The sequence below is a fragment of the Leucoraja erinacea genome, chromosome 29 (assembly GCF_028641065.1).
Source record: "Leucoraja erinacea ecotype New England chromosome 29, Leri_hhj_1, whole genome shotgun sequence".
NCBI lineage: Eukaryota > Metazoa > Chordata > Chondrichthyes > Rajiformes > Rajidae > Leucoraja > Leucoraja erinaceus.
Window position 1 is genome coordinate 1,694,127 of NC_073405.1, and position 22,229 is coordinate 1,716,355.

Here is a 22,229-nt window from a genome sequence, read left to right on the forward strand (position 1 = left end):
ACACAGCCTTGGGACTGAGATTCAGTGCCAGTATAACACAAAGGGAATGTTGTTGTGTCTTTTGTAACTGGTCCAGAAGAACTGGACAGCAACATTTAGCATCTAAAATGGGATAGTTTCCTCATCCAGCACCTAGAGAACAAAATAGGAATGTTAAAAAGTATGTTCACGGGCTGCCTGCCATCTTTTGTCACAATGAGTGGACAGTGGGAAAAGTAGAACTCCGGTTGTGGGTTCAACTATTCCAAACAGTTTGTTGGTGATGAACAGTAGCGGATCACAGGCCTCACCTGCAAGTAATCATAGGTCTGTGACTTGACAAACTTCTCGTGCTAAGTAACTTGTTCTATTTTGTGGATGATTTCCAATATATATTTCAATAAAATGTGTATTTTTTTCTATGCAATGTCTCCTTTCTAAAAAAAAGATGGTTTCTCTTTTAATTTTTTTCATTTCTTCTTCTTGCCAATGTTTAATAGATATGGGTTTTACTCCGACCAGCAGCTCCTGTTAGCTCTACAACTCAGTGTTCTGTGATCTAATTTGCCCAATGTAACAAGCCTTTAACTAGCTTCCGAACAAGTCCAATACACTTCCAATCATCATGTCCTCATAAAAATATAGAATAAGGAGGGCCCCAACCCAAACCGTTACCTGTCCAATTTCTCCATGGATGCTGCCCACCCCGCATAGAGTCCTAGAGTGTGGAGACAGGCCCTTCAGCCCAACTTGCCCATGCCGACCAAAATGCCCCAAGTACACTAGTCTCACCTGCCCATAACCCAGTAAGCCTGTCCAATCCATGTGCCTGGCCAAAAGCTCCTTAATTGTTCTGATAGTCCCTTCCTCAACTACCTCCTCTGGCAGCTCATTTCATACACCCATCACTCTTTGTGTAAAAAAAGCTACCCCCTCTTGATAGATCTTTCTTCCCCCCTCCCCCCCTCACCTAGTTTCGCCAACATATTGTGTCTATTTTAGGAATGTTCAGTCTGCCTCCCACTAATTGGGACACTGATCCATATCACAACCTGCATCACATTCTCATCCACAGCTAGTTTATGTAGCTTGTAGAACAACTGCAACAGAAAGCTAAAGCCAACTAAAGAGGATCAGCTGCCTGTGGGTAATTCTCTACCCAGAGACAGGAGGCAGTTTCTGGGGTGCGACTCAGTTAGGATTGTACGGTTAGGAATGCAGTAGGAATGGTGTTGTCAACGGCATTTTGATGAGATTACCTCAGCTATTGAAGTTTGTTATTGAGAGTGTCAGCTACACAGCCAACAAAAGTTTACAGGTGGTTGTCCTGAAGTTCAGATGATTCCTTTTGGTCGGCACGGGCAAGTTGGGCTGAAGGGCCTGTTTCCACACTCTAGGACTCTATGCGGGGTGGGCAGCATCCATGGAGAAATTGGACAGGTAACGTTTTGGGTTGGGGCCCTTAGTAGTTACCCAACTAACACACCCACACCCACCCACACCCACACCCACACCCACACCCACACACACGCACACCCACACCCACACGCACACCCACACACACACACACGCACACTCACACACACACACACCCACACGCACACCCACACCCACACACACACCCACACACACACACACACACACACACACACACACACACACACACACACCCACACCCACACACCCACACCCACACATACTGTTCCACCAATTTGTTTTTAATTTCAGAATTCCAGCATGTTGAGAACGTTGTTTTCAGTAGCAATGTGGAACACCAAGCCATCCATTATTTTACTAAATTAATGCATTTATGCCACAGTAACTTTATTGCAATGAAAGGCATTAACGGGCACCAAAGAAGGCGTGACGTTACAAAATTGGACCAGGTGCTTGCACTTCCATTAACTAAACGTCAGATGTCAAAAGCACATTCCTTTGGAAGAATTCAGTAGCAGACCCATGCAGGAAAGGCAACCTGTATGAATAAGCACTACATCCACCCAGATACTGAGCAACGGAGAAAGCTGCACTGTGCCTTCCCAGCCTGAGCACAGCAATACCTGCTGCAGTGCATTTCCATGCACACACAACCTGGTGCAGGGATATCTTTGGCCCACATGCATTTTCAAAAAAATCCCATGCGATAATGATCATGTGGCAAGGCCCTGGACTGATGGTGCAAGAAGGAACTGCAGACGCTGGTTTAAACTGAAGATAGGCGCAAAAAAGCTGGAGTAACTCAGCGGGACGGGCAACATCGCTGGAGAGAAGGAACGGGGGACGTTTCGTGTCGAGACCCTGCATTTCACCCAAAAATATCAACCCATTCCTTCTCTCCAGAGATGCTGAGTTACTCCAGCATGAGATGTCCAACTGAATTACTCCAGCTTTTGTTTGTCTAGCCCCCTGGACTGGCTAATGCACTCTCCCTTAACCTAGGAGCAATGATCTCAAATAAACTAACAAACCAACCCTGAAGGTCTCAGCAGAGAGCAACAAATTGGTATTGGCCGACAGATGAACCTAGAGCAACACCTCAGCTAATCTTCACGTCCATACAAAACACTACTGCATGGATTTTATCCAGTTATATTCCCTGAAAAAACACTCCAGGCATGGCAATGTTTAAGAAGGAACTGCAGATGCTGTAAAAATCAAAAGTAGACAAAAAATGCTGGAGAAACTCAGCGGGTGAGGCGGCATCTATGGAGAAAAGGAGTATGGAGCGAAGGAAATAGGCAACGTTTCGGGCCGAAACCCTTGGGTTTCGGCCCAAAACGTTGCCTATTTCCTTCGGTTTTGGCCCGAAACGTTGCCCATTTCCTTCGCTCCATAGATGCTGCCACACCCGCTGAGTTTCTCCAGCATTTTTTGTCTACCAGGCATGGCAATGATGGCTAGCATTTCAACTCCCCCTCCCATTCCGAATCTGACCTTCCTGTATCCTGGGCCTCCTCCTTGGCCAGAGTGAGGCCCACCGTAAATTGGAGGAGCAGCACCTCGTATTTCGCTTGGGTAGTTTACACACCAGTGGTATGAACATTGACATCTCCAATTTCAGGTAGTCCCTGCTTTCTCCTCCCCTTCCCAGCTCTCCCTCAGCCCACTGTCTCCGCCTCTTCCTTTCTTCTTCCCGCCCCCCCCCCCCACCCTCACATCAGTCTGAAGAAGGGTCTCGACCCGAAACGTCACCTATTTCCTTCGCTCCATAGATGCTGCCTCACCCGCTGAGTTTCTCCAGCGTTTTTGTCTACCTTCGAATTTCCAGCATCTGCAGTTCCATCCTAATGGTAGTTTTCAAGGCACAAAGGCAAGTGTGGCAGCCTCGGATTCTCCACGATTCCAACGAGCCCAATGTATTTCCTTGCTGACTGATTACGCATGCACGTCTCTGCAAGAATCAAGCAACTCCAGACTGATTTTCCATCTCCTTGCGCAGAGACACAAAATACTGCCGCCATGTTTTGGAGATAGAGCTGTAGAGAATGTAGCAAACTGCGTTTGGTATGCGTGGAGCAACATTGGAGAACAACAGCCAAACACAAGGTCCCAATGTCAGCTTGTCACGGGATGAAAAGGCACCTGTAACAAACCATGCACAACAGCCTTCAGACCAAGATTCAGGCCGACAGTCTCATCGTGTCTATGATCAATGTGTGTAACATATTCCCCCCCCCACCCCCCCCTTCCATAATCCTCACAACATTCTCGGCACAACACACTGGTCCGCTGAATCGAAATATCCATTCGTGATTTTTTTTTTTAATTGGTTAAAATTATTAAAGTTATGCCCTTGCCATTATTAAAATAAGTTCAATGAGTTTCTTCTTAAATAAAATATCTGAGCAGATGTGATGAGACATCTAGTTTGAGCTGGTGATATGGAGGAGGTTATGTGCAAAATCTTCTTGGCCCTGCATGAGTGGAAGGGCAGCCAAGCCGACACCCAAGGTCAGCCTGCTTCTCCCTCGCACCCTGCCATGACGTGATGCTGCAGCTCTCAACGCCAGCTGACAGGTGGTGTTGGTGCAGGTGGTGAGGCCGTGTTAAGTCATCTTCGACACTGGTGTCGCAATACTGTTGAGGCACAAACGAAGCAGGCAGTGTCAACATGGAACCCATAGCTGGCTAGTGGTGAGACTTTGTCTTTATAGGTATATAGGCTGCTCTTGGCCAGTTAGTAATCGGTACGTTGCAGCCGGCATCGTCTTTATGTGAATCTGGAAAATAAACCGTTATCATGGTGTAAATATTTCCAAATGTCTCACCTTCTCAGCAACGTAATGCTCAGCCTCAGGCAATAATAAACCCTGAAGCAGACAACACACGTTTAAACACATCCACATTAATGCTTCAGAAAGAACTTCTTATAGAAACTGGAACAAAAATTCTTAAGGGGTGGACAGGCTAAATGCAGGAAGATTGGTTCCGATGTTGGGGAAGTCCAGAATAAGGGGTCACAGTTTAAGGATAAGGGGGAAATTCTTTAAAACCGAGATGAGAAGAACTTTTTTCAAAAAGAGAGTGGTGAATCTCTGGAACTCTCTGCCACAGAGGGTAGTTGAGGCCAGTTCATTGGCTATTTTTAAGAGGGAGTTAGATGTGGCCCTTGTGGCTAAGGGGATCAGGGGGTATTGAGAGAAGGCAGGTACGGTATACTGAGTTGGATCAGCCATGATCATATTGAATGGCGGTGCAGGCTCGAAGGGCCGAATGGCCTACTCCTGCACCTAATTTCTATGTTTCTATGCAGATGCTGGAACAATCGAAGGTAGACAAAAATGCTGGAGAAACTCAGCGGGTGAGGCTGCATCTATGGCACAAAGGAATAGGCGACGTTTAGAGTATTGTGTTCAGTCCTGGGCACCATGTTATAGGAAATATGTTGTCAAGCTGGAAAGAGTACAGAGAAAATTTACGAGGATGTTGCCAGGACTAGAGGGTTTGAGCTATAGTGAGCGGTTGAGTAGGCTGGGTCTATTCCCTGGAGCACAGGAGGATGAGGGGAGATCTTCTGGAGGTGTATAACATCATGACAGGAATAGATCGGGTAGATGCACAGAGTCTCTTGCCCAGAGTAGGGGAATCGAGGACCAGAGGACATGGGTTCAAGGTGAAGGGGAAAAGATTTAATGGGAATCCGAGGGTTAACATTTTCACACAGAGGGTGGTGGGTGTATGGAACAAGCTGCCAGAGGAGGTAGTTGAGGCAGGGACTATCCCAACGTTTAAGAAACAGTTTGACAGGTACATGGATAGGACAGGTTTGGAGGGATATGGACCAAATGCGGGCAGGTGGGACTAGTGTAGATGGGACATGTTGGCCGGTGTGGGCAAGTTGAGCTGAAGGGCCTGTTTCCACACTGTATCACTCTATGACTCTATTAGTGAACTGGAAACCTCTCATTAAATAGAGATGAGAGAGAAATCAGCAAACAAATACTGGGCACCAATGTTACACGTACCTCACCAGTGGCGTTTGACAGTCTCTGCACAATCTTTTCGTGAGGGATTGCAACAACACTCTGACCGTTTATTTCAATGATTCTGTGTCCAACTCGAATTCCACCTCGTTCTGCAATGCCACCTCTCATGAGGCTGTAGATCTAGGCAAGATAACATTCAATTCCATCAAAACTGGGTGCTGCTTTTCCATTGGGACAATTTTAGTGATACTAATAAACAGTAAACTATTTTCTGTATAGTCATTTCTTCTACAGAACATCTTTGATGATGAAATTGCAGAGAATTGTGGACACAGCCCAGACCATCACACAAACCAACCTCCCTTCCATTGACTCCATCTACACCTCATGCTGCCTCGGCAAGGCCAGCAGCATCATCAAGGACCAGTCTCACCCCCGGTCACTCCCTCTTCTCCCCTCTCCCATCGGGCAAGAGGTACAGAAGTGTGAAAACAAACGCACACACCTCCAGATTCAGGGAGTTTCAGGCAACTGAACCAGCCTATCAAAACCTAGAGTACTGTGTGTGAAGTGAAAATCTTATTCTTATAAAGAAAAAGGGAGGCTCCGGGAGAGGTGAAATTCCCATTGGGAGAGTCAGTTAAAATGTCTTTGGTATCTTAGAAACATAGAACCATAGAAAATAGGAGCAAGAGTAGGCCATTTGGCCCTTCGAGCCTGCACCGCCATTCAATGTGATCATGGCTGATCATCCAGAATCAGTACCCCGTTCCTGCTTTCTCCCCAATCCCTTGATTCCGTTAGCCCTAAGAGCCAAATCTAACTTTCTCTTGAAACCAGAAACGATTGATGCCACAGTGTTTACTTACAATGCCATCCTGAACACTAAATCCCAGCTGAAGTTTCAGGTCTGGTCGTTTGATGATTGCCGTGGTGACGGGGGGACAGCGCACAATATTGAGCTTCACTTCAGGCTGATGTTTCAAGTCCTTAAAAACCAATACAACAACACGTGAGATAGACAGTTCTTTCCATAAGGTTGCTCACGATCTTCAGAAAGACCATGTGTAAAATATCATCTGCAGTGCACTCGGCAGTGGTAGCAATTCCTCAAATGAGCAGAAATTGCAGGCAATAACTGGAATGTAACTGAGGGTCACAGTTCACCTGTCAACGATGTGACCCTTTCTTCTATAACAGCTACTTACCATTGATCAGTAACTTATTTTTCCTGAGTACAGGCCCCAGGGTTCCCGACGTCAAAGTGGAAATGTAACGAGCTGGCAAAATATTTATACAAAACGAAGGCCAAGCAAGGACAAGTTAAACCAGGGCCTTTAACCCAACCATCCAGATACTGCTGTGAACCAAGTTCACACACGACAAAGGATGCCAACAGGCCTGCAGGAGCCCGCACACCCATCACACCCCTCTGCCAATGCTTCTCCATACACACAGGGTGACACGGTGGCACAGTGGTAGAGTTGCTGCCTCACAGAGACCCGGGTTCCATCCTGACCACGGGCGCTGTCTGTACCAAGTTTGTACGTTCTCCCCGTGACCTGCGTGGGTTTTCTCCGAGTGCTCTGGTTTCCTCCCACACCCCAAAGACGTGCGGGATTGTAGGTTAATTGGCTTGGTGTAAATGTGAAATTGTCCCTAGTGTGCATAGGATAGTGTTAATGTGTGGGGATCGCTGGTCGGCGCAGGCCTGTGTCCGCGTTGTACCTCTGAACTAAACTAGTCAGAGAACACGAATTTGAGGATTTAGTAGCCATTTTACAAATGCAAGTCTTCGTGGATAGAGTTTTATGTCAGGATGATGTAGAGCTTTGAGGAACATGTTTTGTGAGTTGTGAGTCTGCGGAATTCTCTGCCTGTGGAGGCAGGTTCTCTGGATACTTTCCAGAGAGAGCTAGATAGGGCTCTTAAAGATAGCGCAGTCAGGGGATTATGGGGAGAAGGCAGGAACAGGGTACTGATTGGGGATGATCAGTTGAATGGTGGTGCTGGCTCGAAGGGCCGAAGGGCCGAATGGCCTCTCCTGCACCTATTGTCCATTTGGTGGTGATGTCAATGAACCTCGGCACGTGGAGTAATTGTTGGTTTGGGAGCTACAGAAACACTAGCAACTTGCTGCAGTACGTCATGCGGATGTTATCACTGCACTAAATGTTTAATGTGATGAATGTGGCACCAATACATTAGGCTGCTTTATCCCGGATGGTGACAAAAGGGCTTGTCCCACTCACGGGATTTTTTTCGGCGACTTGCCGGCACCCGTCATAGTTGCAGCAGGTGGGGGGAAACTTTCAACGTGTTGAAAATCCCGCGGCGACCAGAAAAAGGTACGACTCTTTGGCCGACTACTCACGTCCATACAGGCGTCAGTGCTGGGGAAACTCAGCGGGCGAGGCAGCATTTGTGGAGCGCAGGAATAGGCGACGTTTCGGGTCTGGGGGGGGGGCTTTTCCAGCCTCTCTCCCCCTGACATCAGTCTGAAGAAGGGTCTTGACCCGAAACGTCGCCTATTCCTTCGCTCCACAGATGCTGCCTCACCCGCTGAGTTTCCCCAGCATCTGTATCTACCTCCCACAGTAATGAGGCTCCTTATGAAAATGAATCCTCTACATGTATCTCGTCACCTTATACAATGTCACTCGCATGTAAATAGCCTGAGGAAACCGCACGTGGATGCAGTGGTTTACTGGGAATAATCAATCTGATGCAACGCCCCACACTTACACTGACAAACAGTTCCAGTCTTAAACTTCCACTTCTTGTAAAATCACATTGATGGAAATTCAAACGTCCTGCCCAATTTCTGCTGCTGCCCCATTCGCTCTTCTCCCCCGCAGAGTGCATTGCTTAGGTCAAGACATTCACACAAACTTGCCCTATTCTTCGCCGGTTATTCAAACAAAGAGCACCATACAAGCCCAATCCTCTCTTTGCCCAGTCACCATGGATCAGGAATGTGCTAAATAGGCCACAACATGCAGATTAAGACCAGGGAACTCGATACACTGTACATAACTAGTCAAGGGGCATAAAAACCTTCCACCCACATCATATTTTTATTACAAATGTCGGTCAGTTGTTTCATTGGTTGATAGCAGATCAATAAAATTGGGGGGTGGGAGATTGTGACCTTCACGTGGTCCGCCTTGTGATAACGAATGCAATCAACCTGGCGTGCACGATCAAATAAGATCAAATGGAACAAGTTGCCCTACAACTTTAGGCTGTGCACGCCATACGCAAGAAGAAGAAGACTAAAATTGGAATTGGTAGCTTCTCTTTAGTTCTCTGTAATTATTCCTCTCAATTTCACCTCTGTTAAGGGGGGGGGGTTATGGATAAGGGGAGGATTCTGCTGACTGCTCAGCACACAACAAAAAACCTCGGTACACGTGGCAATATACTAAACTGACAAAACGAGCAAACTGATTAACAGCAGCCAATTAGCAGACGGACATATCGGTGGGAGGTGACAGGAAACTAAAATCCCTGGTGGAAATGTACACAGTTGTGGGGAGAACATGCAAACGCCACAGGAACAGCAGCCCAGGCCAGGATCAACTCCGTCACTGGCTCTGTGAGGAATCGGTATATGAAAAATGTCAGAGGCTGCTGTGCGATGTATTAGTGCACTGAATCTGAAATCTCCTTGGTAAAGTTAGATATTTAACTTGGTGAAGTTAGATACTTAAGCTGAAGTAGATGCCTGAAGTACATCGGCGAGACCAAGTGTAGGCTTGGCGATCGTTTTGCTGAACACCTCCACTCAGTCCGTCTCAACCTACCTGATCTCCTGGTGGCCCAGCGCTTCAACTCCCTCTCCCATTCCCAATCTGACCTCTCTGTCCTGGGCCTCCTCCATTGTCAGAGTGAGGCCCAGCGCAAATTGGAGGAGCAGCACCTCATATTTTGCTTGGGTAGTTTACACCTCAGCGGTATGAACATTGACTTCTCTAACTTCAGAGAGCCCTTGCTTTCCCTCTCTCTCCATCCCCTTCCCAGTTCTCCCACTCGTCTTACTGTCCCCACCTACATTCTATCTCTGTCCCGCCCACTCCCCTGACATCAGTCTGAAGAAGGGTCTCGACCCCATTCCTTCTCTCCAGAGATGTTGCCTGACCCGCTGAGTTACTCCAGCATTTTGTGTCCATCTGCGAGTTTCCTACTTGGTGTGACTCATCTATACCAGATAAGATACAAGATACAAGATACATTTAATTGTCATTTGGACCCCTTGAGGTCCAAACGAAATGCCGTTTCTGCAGCCATACATTACAAACAAATAGACCCAAGACACAACACAATTTACATAAACATCCATTACATTGCTGTGATGGAAGGCCAAATAAACTTATCTCTCCACTGCACTCTCCCCCCCCCCCGATGTCAGAGATCAACCAACTAACATCCAGATACACCGGTGAATGTCCACACTATGTACAATATAAGGATATATGTCCACACTATGTACAATATAAGGCATGCATTTCGTTGTCTCTGTACTGTACACTGACAATGACAATTAAAATTGAATCTGAATCTGAACCAGCCACATGAAGTTTTTGTTTACAGTACATTAAACCATTTAATCGATTAACATAAAACAAAAGCCAATGCACGGGAATGGCAGCAGCACGTGCCGGGATCCAGTACCTTGATTATGCCCTGGCAGGTAGCAAGGGGCAGGCCAACTAAGCTGGTGCCGTTCACAGAGATGATCTGATCCCCGATGTTCAGCTCTCCCGACCGCTCTGCCGGCCCGCCGTGCATGAGGTTGGCTACCACCACAGTGGGGAGGAGGGAGCCCCAGCCCGACTCCACGATCACAAGGCCAAGGATCTCGCCTTTCCCCTTATCAATACGGACCTGTGCACACAACAGCAGTGTATCAGTTGCTTGATTAGTACGGGTGTCAGGGGCTATGGGGAGAAGGCAGGAGCATGGGGTTAGGAGGGAGAGATAGATCAGCCATGAATGAATGACAGAGTAGACGATGGGCTGAATGGCCTAATTCTGCTCCAATCCCTAATAACCTTAAGACAATACTCTGCGAAAAGATACTAAATTATGTAACGTTATGGATTATAACAAAATAAAGGCTAAAGGAGTAGATAAAGTGTTTAAGTAGGAACTGCAGATGCTGGAAAATCGGAGGTAGGCAAAAGTGCTGGAGAAAACTCAGCGGGTGCAGCAGCATCTATGGAGCGAAGGAAATAGGCAACGTTTCGGGCCGAAACCCTTCCGGGTTTCGGCCCAAAACGTTGCCTATTTCCTTCAAGGGTTTTGGCCCGAAACGTTGCCTATTCGCTCCATAGATGCTGCTGCACCCGCTGATTTTCTCCAGCACTTTTGTCCACCTTCGATTTTCCAGCATCTGCAGTTCCTTCTTAAAGGCTAAAGGAAATAACTGATCCTAATTTCCCCCAGCAGTCTCTACCCTGCCTGTTCTATCAGAGTTTCCCTCAACCTCTCTCACAGTTAGAGGCTGTGGCAATCCCTAAAGTGCTGCAGCCCTCAAGCAGTATCACTTACCTTCACTTCCATCCTTTGCTCTGACATCTTTCACTGCTTTTCTCTCTCCAAGATCTCCTTATTCATTTTTAAATCCCCACATCTATGAGCTGATGGCAAAAGTAGGATGAACCCTGACAACTAGGGCAGCACGGTGGCGCAGTCACAGAGTTGCTGCTGCCTTAAGGGCCTGTCCCACTTACGCGATTTTGTTCCGGCAACTTGCCGGCACCCGTCACAGTCGCAGCAGGTGGCCGAAAATTTTCAACATGTTGAAAATCCAGCGGCGACCAGAAAAAGGTAGGACTCTTTGGGCGACTACTCGCGACCATACAGCCTCACCCCCGCGGGAACGAGCCTCGGCGAGGCATGTCTGGGCCGAAGGAGCCTCAGCGGCGATGGGAGCCTCGGCAGCAACAGGAGCCTCGGTGGCGGTGGGGCCTCGCGGTCGATGAGCGTGGAGGGGGGAGGGGAAGACAATGGGGACCCGACATGGGGGGATCGCCGTGAGGGATGGTGGGAGAGCAAAGGGAGGCCCGGTGTGGGGGGGGGGGGGGGGGGCTACTCTAGTTTAGAATCCTCTGCCCAGGGGATATAGTCTGTGTTTCTGTGTTTGTTCATGTGTTCCGGTGAAGGCGCTGTGTACACAGCAGACAGACACGGTCACTTGTCTTTTTCTTGTGTACCTTGTCTTACTCTTTGTGTACCTTGGTGTGTGTGTGTGGTGACTGTGGGCAGACCAATTTCCCTCCGAGGATGAATAAAGTTTTATCGTATGTCTCGTTACTCTGCCAGTCATTTCTGCATCCTTCATTCATCACCTTCGGCTTGTAAACTTGTAAATCACGCTCGAGGTTCTCACCGCAGACACTCACCTCTTTCGAGTTCTCAGATTTGGAAAAGTGTACAAGGTCCCCGTTGTAGAACTCGGTGTCGAGTAAATCGTTGTACTCTGTGGGACTCAGGTCCGCAGGGTTGATACCATTGGCGTTCAAAAACTGCTGGTATGCCACAGTGAACGCTTGGCCTATGGCCTGTGCGATGAGAGATGCCTGCAAGCAAGGCCAATATTGAAGGGGAAAAACAAATCAATGGGTTGTATTGATAATTGAATCACACACCATGGTTTTTTTTATACATTCTCATGGTACAGTGGAGCAGTGATGAACTCTTAACAATACCCTACAAACACAGATTTCAAACAATTAACAAACAACCAGAGAAAAATCACATCACTACGGCAAAAAACATCACCAGTGAACAGGCCCATCAATTAGCCATTGTTAAGTCAACACCAGCAGACATTTTATAAGCACAGACAGAAATCCCAATCGTCCAGAGGATACTATTTGAAAACTTAAACTAATGAACAAGGGACTCACGTCTTCAGACTCAAAGACATGGCAGATCATCTTGTACTCTCGTTTCCCTGCTGCAGAGCTCCCAGTCTCTTGGTCGGGAGGTTTCCGTGGCAGTCGCCGCCGAGCCATGAACACTATTGTTGTGTCAATGTCTGCAATGTATGAGATGGTCTGAAGAGGGTGGTCCATCAGAGCTTCCTAGAGCACGAGGCAATTGAATGTTAAACCCCACTCACTTTATTACAAGCGTTAAATTGTCAAAATGGCCTTGTGTTAAAACTTGACACGATGTTACTCCGATAAGTGATGGCAAGAAGCTAAGCAATGGCTTAAGGCATACATACGTACACACTGACATGTCTGTAAGCTGTGAATCTCATCCTCACACATTTCTCAGCACTTTACAGCCAACAATTTGTCTTGACATTTGAGCATCATCAAGTACCTACAAGTACCAACATACTCCAGGGGGCCATTGTAATAGCACAGCAACCCCCTTCTCTCCAGAGATGCTGCCTGTCCCGCTGAGTTACTCCAGCATTTTGTGTCTGTAATTGCACAGCAGCTCAATCTGCCACTGGGGTTTGAATGAGAGGCAACGTGACTCCTCATACCCGTACCACATGGACCGTGACGTTGATCTACAAGATAACCATCGACTGCCTTTCCAGATCCGTGGTAGCAACTGCAAAACCTTGTGTACGATGTAACACGGCACAAATCTTGATCCCATTGGCACTACTCTTGTCAGAGAACTGGTAGTTGGAATGAATAACTCAAGCTTACACATTACCACAAGATTGGGTGAATGTTGTTCATTTGATGATAAAGTCTTTTGATTGAGGTATTAAACTGAGGTCCCATAAGCTTTCTCAGTGAGTCTATTTGAGTGGGCAGTTAATGCTCTGACCAATATTTATATGTCAATACCGATTAAGTGGTCAGCATTTTGTCAGTTTACGAACCATTGATACAAATAAATTAACTTGAAACATTTAAGTTGGTGAGTGACACAAGTGATTCAATCTAGATCATTCAATAATGATATTAACCTGTTCAGTGCCACCCCTGAGTATACACGGGTCATGGCCATTAGTAAAAAAAATCTTGGCAGGGAACAGGTTAAATAACTCTAATGTGTAGAAAGGAACTGCAGATGCTGGTTTATACCAAAGATAGACACAAAATGCCAGAGTCACTCAGCGAGACAGGCAGTGTCTCTGGGTAGAAGGAATGGGTGACGTTTCAGGTCGAGACCCTTCTTTAGGCAACTTATAACTTTAATAACTCATAATAAATAATAAATACATAATAACTTTAAACTGTTTTCAATAGATTTTTTCTCCATAGTTTGAGCACCAAACAATGGAGGAGGAAAAAAGTATTTTGTGCGGAAAAGTTGAGATTGAACTCAACGTTCAGCTGCCCCATTACCTGTGTTTCTGCGTTCAACACTTTAATGCGTTGTGTCGATATGAACAGATCGACTCCAGTCATTGGTTGCGACTCTCCTTCTGGGGCCTAATAAACGGAATCACAAACGAGTCACTAAACCCGCATTTCCAACGACACAGACCCACACCTCCCATCTTCCAAAAGCAGCTACTGACCCGCTGGAGTCCACACAGGCCACAAGCTCTGCAGTCTTTCATTCTTCCAGCCATCCAAGCACAAAGCCACAGAACAAGTATATATAATAAATATAATCAAATATAAACTAACTTCAGGTCTTTTATCCCCCAGTCTTGTCGGAGAATACTCACAACCCAACCGTGACTTCACAAGGGGGTTTTAGAAACGGAAGAAATGATGTGAAGATTGTTTGGGTTTAGGTGACACTTGGGTTAAAGTTTGTGTTCAGAAGGATGAGAGGGGGACCTCATTGAAATTTATCGGATAATGAAAGGCCTCGGATAGAGTGGATGTGCAGAGGATGTTTCCACTAGTGGGAGTCCAGGACCAGAGGTCACAGCTTTAGAATTAAAGGACGTTCCTTTAGAAGGTAGATGAGGAGAAATGTCTTTAATCAGAGGGTGGTGAATCTGTGGAATTCATTGCCACAGACGGCTGTGGAGGCCATTTAGTTTAGTTTAGTTTATTAATATCGCGTGTACCGAGATACAGTGAAAAGCTTTTGTTTGTGTGCTATCAAATAGACAATAGGTGCAGGAGCAGGCCATTCGGCCCTTCGAGCCAACCCATTCAATATGATCATGGCTGATCCTCCACATTCAGTACCTTCGCCCCATATCCCCTGATTCCGCTATCATTAAGTATTAAAGGCCAGTCAAAAAGACTACATGATCACAACCATAGCCCACTCCTGCTTGCATTCTGCAGGCTGTTACATGAGACTGGATATCAGACGTTGATGGCAATACAAGTCACGGCTGCAGGAGGCAGTGCAGTGCCTCGACGGGGGAGTGGGCCGCTGGAGGCCCTGCAGCAGCCTGGAGCTTGGCTGGACCAGGCGCTGCTCCAAGAGGCCGAGCACGTGGCCTGGATGCAGCCTGCAGCGGTGGAAGACACCGACGGCTACGCTTGTGCAGGCCGACCCTGCAACGCTGCCAGGACAACGGACCTTCTGGGTTCGATCAAGCTCCCTGCACTTACAGCTGGGCCTTGGAAATGGCACCAAACTGCCCACTCGGTGTACGATACAATGACCTGTATCGGAGTGTTTATGTGTCGTGACACTTGTACTGAATTGGAAACAAAACTGAATTTCACTGTATGTGTAAGAAAGAACTGCAGATGCTGGTAAAATCGAAGGTAGACACAAAATGCTGGAGGAACTCAGCGGGTGAGGCAGCATCTCTGGAGAGAAGGAATGGACGACATTTCGGATCGAGACCCGAAGGGTCTCGACCCGAAACGTCGCCCATTCCTTCTCTCCAGAGATGCTGCCTCACCCTCTGAGTTACTCCAGCATTTTGTGTCTGCCTTTGAATTTCACTGTAACTCGGTACACATGACCAATAAATTCCCATTGAGGTAGCAAACGTCCTCAGCCCATCAGTCAATATTACACTCAGGCCCATCAATATCACAGATTGGCGCATCACTAGATTTTGACAATATTCCCATCCAAAGACTAGTGTGCATTCATTCTGATGCTTCACCTTTATTCTCCCCACTGCTTCCTGCGCTTGTGACATTCGCACATTGGTCGATGGGTTTTTGTCGGAGAATAGCTGGGTTGATCCAAGGTAACTGGCAGCAAATATGATTCCATCCAGCAGATCCTCGGACTCGCACGGGCCCATCACTAAATACAGACAGAAACAGACAAAAGTGCGACAATGAGTCCAGGGTTAAGATCACCTTGATCCATCCCATCACCGGGCGTTCCGAAGGCACTGAGCATAAGAATCGATGGGTAATTTCCAGGATATTCTTCCCGCGAATGCCCAGAGAACTACCCTATTTTGTCTCTTGTAAGCAATAAGCAGTGACCACAATCCTGGCATTTGCACGTTTCCCAAACACCACGTATCCAAGAGAGAGTTGGATATAGCACTTAGGGCTAATGGAATCAAGGAATCGATTATCTATTTACCCCCATTTCCTTGATGTCCATTCAAAGTAAGAATAAGGGGTCGGCCATTTAGGACTGAGATGAGGAAAAACGTTTCCACCCAGAGAGTTGTGAATCTGTGGAATTCTCTGCCACAGAAGGCAGTGGAGGCCAATTCACTGGATGTTTTTAAGAGAGAGTTAGATTTAGTCTTAGGACTAACGGAAACAAGGGATATGGGGTGAAAGTAGGAACGGGGTACTGATTTTGGATGATCAACCATGATCGTATTGTCCGGTGGTGCTGGATCGAAGGGCCGAATGGCCTACTCCCACACCTATTTGCTATGTTTATCATCATCATCACCACCGTTCCATCACCACTATCCTCCGTCCCTACACAATCCCAAACACAATCACCCCCAGCACTTTCTAACGCAGAGAATATTAAACTTATTTACTAGCTCCAACAGCAACCAATACATAGCAATATATTTATCACGGGCAAAGGAGATTTGTATGGCCCAATTTTACAGGAGGCATCGCATGTAGAATTGCGCGTCAATTCAAACTGCATGCACAGAGCAAACTGAATACTAAACATGCGAGTTTGCTGTCTGCATCTAAATAACATTGGTCGAGGTGTGTAATACAGCATAGTCTGTCTGGTCATTGGACCTCACAGTCTGAAAATTAGCTGCTGTGTTTCCAACTTTACTAAAGTGACTACACTTCAAAAATAAAGGACTTCACTGGTTCGACCTCAAGAGGTGAAAGAAGCAGCACCTCATATTTCGCTTGGGTAGTTTACACCAAGATCTTCGGTTTACACCCCAGCGGTATGAACATTGACTTCTCCAATTTCAGGTAGTCCTTGCTTTCTCCCTCCTTCCCCTCCCCTTCCCAGTTCTCCCTTAGCCCACTGTCTCCACCTCTTCCTTTCTTCTTCCCGCCCCACATCAGTCTGAAGAAGGGTCTCGAACCGAAACGTCACCTATTTCCTTTGCTCCACAGATGCTGCCTCACCCGCTGAGTTTCCCCAGCATTTTTGTCTACCTTCGATTTTTCCAGCATCTGCAGTTCCTTCTTAAACAGTATGTTGGGCACATACTTAAACATACCCAAGTGAGGCCAACATACCTTCCTTAAATGCAGGGAAAGAAAATGTCTTCTTCGTCTGAAATAAAATGAAAACTATTACGATACGATAAAACATCATTCATCCCCGGAGGGAAATGGTCTGCCGAACATCACAACACACAAGGTACACACAACTTGAAAGGATAAGCGACTCTTGGCTAGCTGCCGTGTGCACAGCGCCTACACCGGAACAAACAAATGCAGGTTTATCCCCCAGTCAGAGGATTCTAAAACTGAAGTCCCCCTAATCATTCAGGTCAGCTTTTATCAATCTCGACCCGAAATGTCGCCCATTCCTTCTCTCCAGAGATGCTGCCTCACCCACTGAGTTACTCCAGCGTTTTGTGTCTACCTTGTCAATAAACTGATGGACCAGTAACTGAAGTCTATCAGATTATTACGTTGGACTTCACCCACACAGCACAGCAAAAATGCATGTTTGAAATATTTGAATGAGGTTGTGGGATAATTTATTTATGATTTGATAATGAACTCATTTCTCTTCACCATGAATCATATACCTGGCCTGTAACTTTGCTAAGGCGGCTAAAGTTCTGGCTTTGTTAGTGCAAGTTAAAGAACACCTACAATTCTCCACAAACTGGATACTAGACGACTGTACAAACCAATTAAAATGGTACACTATACTTTGAAATATAACATGTAAATAGATCGGGCAGGCGGGTGAAGGGTCTCGACCCGAAACGTCACCTATTCCTTCGCTCCATAGATGCTGCCTCACCCGCTGAGCTTCTCCAACATTTTTTGTCTACCTTCGATATTTCCAGCATCTGCAGGTCTTTCTTAAACATATATGATGTGAATGGAACAGCGATTAAGAATCTCTTTGTTTTGTATTACTTCAACAAAAAAGCAATTAATCAAGAAACAACGCCTGGTAAATTCATTGTTTAAGAAGGAACTGCAGATGCTGGAAAATCGAAGGTAGACTTTTCGAAGGGAGAAGGTAGAAGGTAATCGATTTTCCAGCATCTGCAGTTCCTTCTTAAACACTTTGTCTACTCCACTGCGAAATCGTTGCCTATTTCCTTCGCTCCGCAGATGCTGCTGCACCCGCTGAGTTTCTCCAGCACTTTTGTCCACCTGGTAAATTCATCTTTGCTGTCTTATGTGTGTCGCGAGTGCGTCAGGCTATGCCTCCGAATCATCTCCAATAATTAATGGCTATCGAAGGTGGTTGAGAGCGTTGTAAAAACTGCCGTTATAATGTAACCCACAAGATGGAACCACTCCCTCACCACTCTACTGCCAAATCCACATCCCAAAACACACAAGGAACATCATGAGTAAATCTGCCAATTTAGTATCATAGTGGAAAGATTTGCACTACACACTGAACCTCCTGCAACAGATTTCACATCAGCCTCAGTTGTGAGACTTGCATTTTACATTTTATAATTTCAAAAGTTTTCTTTCTTACCTCTCGATTTTGCTCGCGGACAGCGTCTTTTTTATGACAAGCACCTTGACTCGATACATCCACGTGCTCAGGGTCATCCTCAGGCAGAAAGGTTTTGCTAATACACTCAACCTCCTCTTTCAGTTCCTTCACTGCCAGAGACAAGGCTTCTCCTTCTTTCTTCCAGTCTTCCTTCAGCAACATCTGCTTAAATAAGAGCTTGCCAACTAGAGAAAAATCCTCCATCGCCACATCATCGTCTGCATATAAATCAGGAGACGGCTGGTCAAGGCGCAGAGCTTCAGTGACCACCTTAACTTGGCCAAAGTCATGTACAGATGAATCTTCTGGCCATTCTTGGGCAATTGTTTGTTTTCTTTCAGTTTCTGCTGGTGTGAGTTGATCCTGAACATTGGTCTCTGCATGGCCATTAAAACCAGAAATGCTTCCTGGACATCCATCTTCAGTCAGTTCGTTCAGATCTTCCATTACATTTACATTAAAACTCCTCAGTTTTTCACCGGGCCACTCTGAATGTTCATGCCTGATGTCAGTTAAAATATTTTGATGGTTAATAACAGCAAACTGTTGCCCGTCACCATCGACAGTTAATGAATCCACCCCTTCTTCATCCGCTGGTGATCTGAGAGACAGCTTGCCTTTGTTCTGCAAAATCACTGCACTTTGCTCAAGTTGACGCAGTTGAGCAGAAAGCAATTGAATCTGGCAGTGGTCATCGTCTTCCTCAACGTCTGATGTCTCCTCCACATTGTCCGTTCCTGAACTGAAGTTTTTTGCATCATCTGCAATCCAATTGTTATCAGAATCAGCATTTAAGTTGGGCAAGTGCACGGCACCAACCGCAACCTTGACTTCTTCTGTCGTTGTGTTTTTCAAGTCCACGCTTGTCTGTTCACCGTTAGCATCTTCATTTACTATAAGCGCACAGGCCTCGTCACCGTAAACATCTTCAGCCACATTCCCTGCAAAGGCATCGTTGGTGCCGGGGAGGTTTTCCAGCGAGCCAACATCATCACCAACCTCAGTCACAATATTCTCCACACTTACTTGATCATTTTCCAATCCTTGTTCATTCATCTCAACCCCATGTACACACTGCATTAAACTGACCGCCTCGCTGTCAGGGGCCGTGAGGTCTTCCAGTCTGCTCATTCTAATCTCCCCTTACCTTTATTTATAATACAAACATGACATGAAGAGGTGTGGGAGGAAATAACTAATGAAAATCCACGGTCCATCAAGATTCAAACATGCCACTGACAGCGACACCCGCTCATGGAGCCCATGGGGACTGACCCGCGGCCTGAGGGCGGCTGCAGAGCCTTGTAGCTAGCGGCCTGTGGTGAATGAAGAGTGCCCGCTGTCCAGCGCTTAGTGTACAGGCCCTGTAGACAAAGGCCGGCCAGCCTGGGCCTGGCGGTGAGACGGAGCCGGGGGAGGGGGGCTCAGTCCGGGCCGTTGCCGCTACCGGAGTCCATGGCCGGGCTGCAGCCGCCGCTAGAGCCGGGGATCGCGGACACCCGGTGCCCGTCGCTCCGGACAGCGGACAGCGGACGGACAGAGACTCTCCTCCTCCTCACACTCGGCCGCCGGCGGCTCGGGGATGTCCGTCACAGCGACCAGGCCGCAGGCGCAGGCTCAGCCCCGCCCCCCCCGCGCAACGTGATGACGTCAACACCCTTACACGTCAGCGCGTACCCTCAGCCCCGCCCCCCCCGCGCAACGCGATGACATCAACACCCTTAAACGTCAACGCGTACCCTCAGCCCCGCCCTTCCAAGGCACATACGTCAGCGCGTACTCTCAGCCCCGCCCTCCCCACGCACATACGTCAGCGCGTACCCTCAGCCCCGCCCTCCCCACACACATACGTCAACGCGTACCCTCAGCCCCGCCCCCCCCGCGCAACGCGATGACATCAACACCCTTAAACGTCAACGCGTACCCTCATCCCCGCCCTCCCCACGCACATACGTCAGCGCGTACCAAGGCCCCAGCCGCCTAAATAACGCGATGACGCATAGACACCCACATACGTCAGCGCGTCCGTTCTGCCCCGCCCCCCGTGGAACGCGATGACGCATCGATACCCACACACGTCAGCGCGTTCCCTCAGCCCCTCTCCTCTCCACGCACATACGTCAGCGCGTCACTTCTGCCCCGCCCCCCGCGCAACGTGATGACGAGCTAACAGCGCCCGGCTCCATCTTGGACGCCTGCAGTTCCTGCCTCTGACAGCAGGGGGTGGGATTGCTCCACAGACGATGCCCAGTGAATGCTGGGAATGTCCACATGTTGGGGCAGCATCAGAGCAACAAGGGGAAGATGAAACAATTTAATTTTAAGTTGAACAGAAACATAGACAACAGGTGCAGGAGTGGGCCATTCGGCCCCTCGATCCAGCACCGCCATTCAATATGACCATGGCTGATCATCCCCAATCACTACCCCGTTCCTGCTTTCTCCCCATATCTAACTCCATTAGCCCCAAGAGCTAAATCTAACTCTCTCTTGAAAACATCCAGTGAACCGGCCTCCACTGCCTTCTGTGGCAGAGAATTCCACAGACTCACAACTCTCTGGGTGAAAACATTTTTCCCCATCTCGATCCTAAATGGCCGACCCCTTATTCTTAAACTGTGTGACCCCTGGTTCTGGACTCCCCCAACATGGGAACGTTTGTCCTGCATTAACATGTTACTGTGTGACTTGCTGTGACTTGTTTGGAGAGAGATGTAGAGATACAGAGTGAGTGGGAAAGTCATGCGTACTCTGAGCTGCCAAGCCAATTTCCAATCACATTTCAAAGTTCAGTCAAGAGCGTTCAGGTTCACAGTAAGGCAGACTTGAAACTTTAGACTTCAGAGATACAGCGTTGACAGCAGTCCCTTCAGCCCGCTGAGTCTATGCCGATTAGCGATCACCCTGTACACTAGTACTATCCTCCTTGCTGGGGATAATTTACAATATGGCCAAAGCCAACTAACCTACAAACCCGTATGTCTTTGGAGTGCGGGAGGAAACTGGAGAACAGGGAGAAAACCCATGCGGGTCGTGAGGAGAACGTGCAAACTCCGTACAGACAGCACCTGTAGTCAGGATCAATAGACAATATACAATAGGCGCAGGAGTAGGCCATTCGTCCCTTCGAGCCAGCACCGCCATTCAATGTGATCATGGCTGATCATCCCCAATCAGTACCCCGTTCCTGCCTTCTCCCCATATCCCCTGACTCCGCTATTTTTAAGAGCCCTATCTAGCTCTCTCTTGAAAGTTTCCAGAGAACAGGCCTCCACCGTCCTCTGTGGCAGAGAATTCCACAGACTCACAACTCTCTGTGTGAAAAAGTGTTTCCTCATCTCCGTTCTAAATGGCTTACCTCTTATTCTTAAAATGTGTGGTCCCTGGTTCTGATCGAACCCGGATCTCTGGCACTAGTAATCATGTATTGTCTTTCCGCTGACTGGATAGCACGCAACAAAAGCTTTTCCCTTTACCGCAGCAAACTAATTTTATTTACCCAGATGGACTTCCAGGATTCTGGAAGCAACACAGGTCGTTGTTTTGAGGAAGACATTGTCGGACTTCCGCTGTGTACATCCTAAAGATGCTGTTTCAATTCCTTTAGGAAATCTTCAGCAGCTAGAGAGAAGCCCTGTGGGACACAACATCAGAGGAAACCTTTGCCTCATGAGGATAAACAGTAAGCGAGGAAGCAGACAAGGGCTCAGTCGATTCTACTGGAGCATGTGTGGAAGTAGATGGGGAAGTCTAGAAGGTAGGCAAAAGTGCTGGAGAAACTCAGCGGGTGCAGCAGCATCTAAGGAGCAAAGG

At 47.4% G+C, this 22,229-nt stretch overlaps 1 protein-coding gene across 1 annotated transcript; it reads right to left on the minus strand.

Moving 5' to 3' along the window:
* Positions 1-1,677: 1,677 nt before the first annotated feature.
* LOC129710963 (amyloid-beta A4 precursor protein-binding family A member 1-like) lies at positions 1,678-19,969 on the minus strand. The gene is made up of 10 exons (XM_055658289.1): positions 18,396-19,969; positions 16,955-16,991; positions 15,421-15,566; positions 13,733-13,819; positions 12,320-12,496; positions 11,813-11,989; positions 10,080-10,292; positions 6,275-6,394; positions 5,445-5,585; positions 1,678-4,199 (listed from the first exon to the last, which is right to left on the minus strand). The coding sequence occupies exons 1-10, from the start codon at positions 19,545-19,547 to the stop codon at positions 4,128-4,130; spliced, it is 2,322 nt and encodes a 773-aa protein (XP_055514264.1). The 5' UTR covers positions 19,548-19,969; the 3' UTR covers positions 1,678-4,127.
* Between the last annotated feature and the right edge of the window lie 2,260 nt (positions 19,970-22,229).

Excerpts from the sequence above, each read along its gene's own strand:
- LOC129710963 (XM_055658289.1), bottom strand. The coding sequence starts at position 19,547 with ATGAGCAGACTGGAAGACCTCACGGCCCCTGACAGCGAGGCGGTCAGT. Across the intron at positions 11,990-12,319 it reads ATGTCTTTGAGTCTGAAGAC|GCATCTCTCATCGCACAGGC; the intron begins GTGAGTCCCTTG and ends CCTTGCTTGCAG. Across the intron at positions 6,395-10,079 it reads CCTGCCAGGGCATAATCAAG|GACTTGAAACATCAGCCTGA; the intron begins GTACTGGATCCC and ends TTGGTTTTTAAG.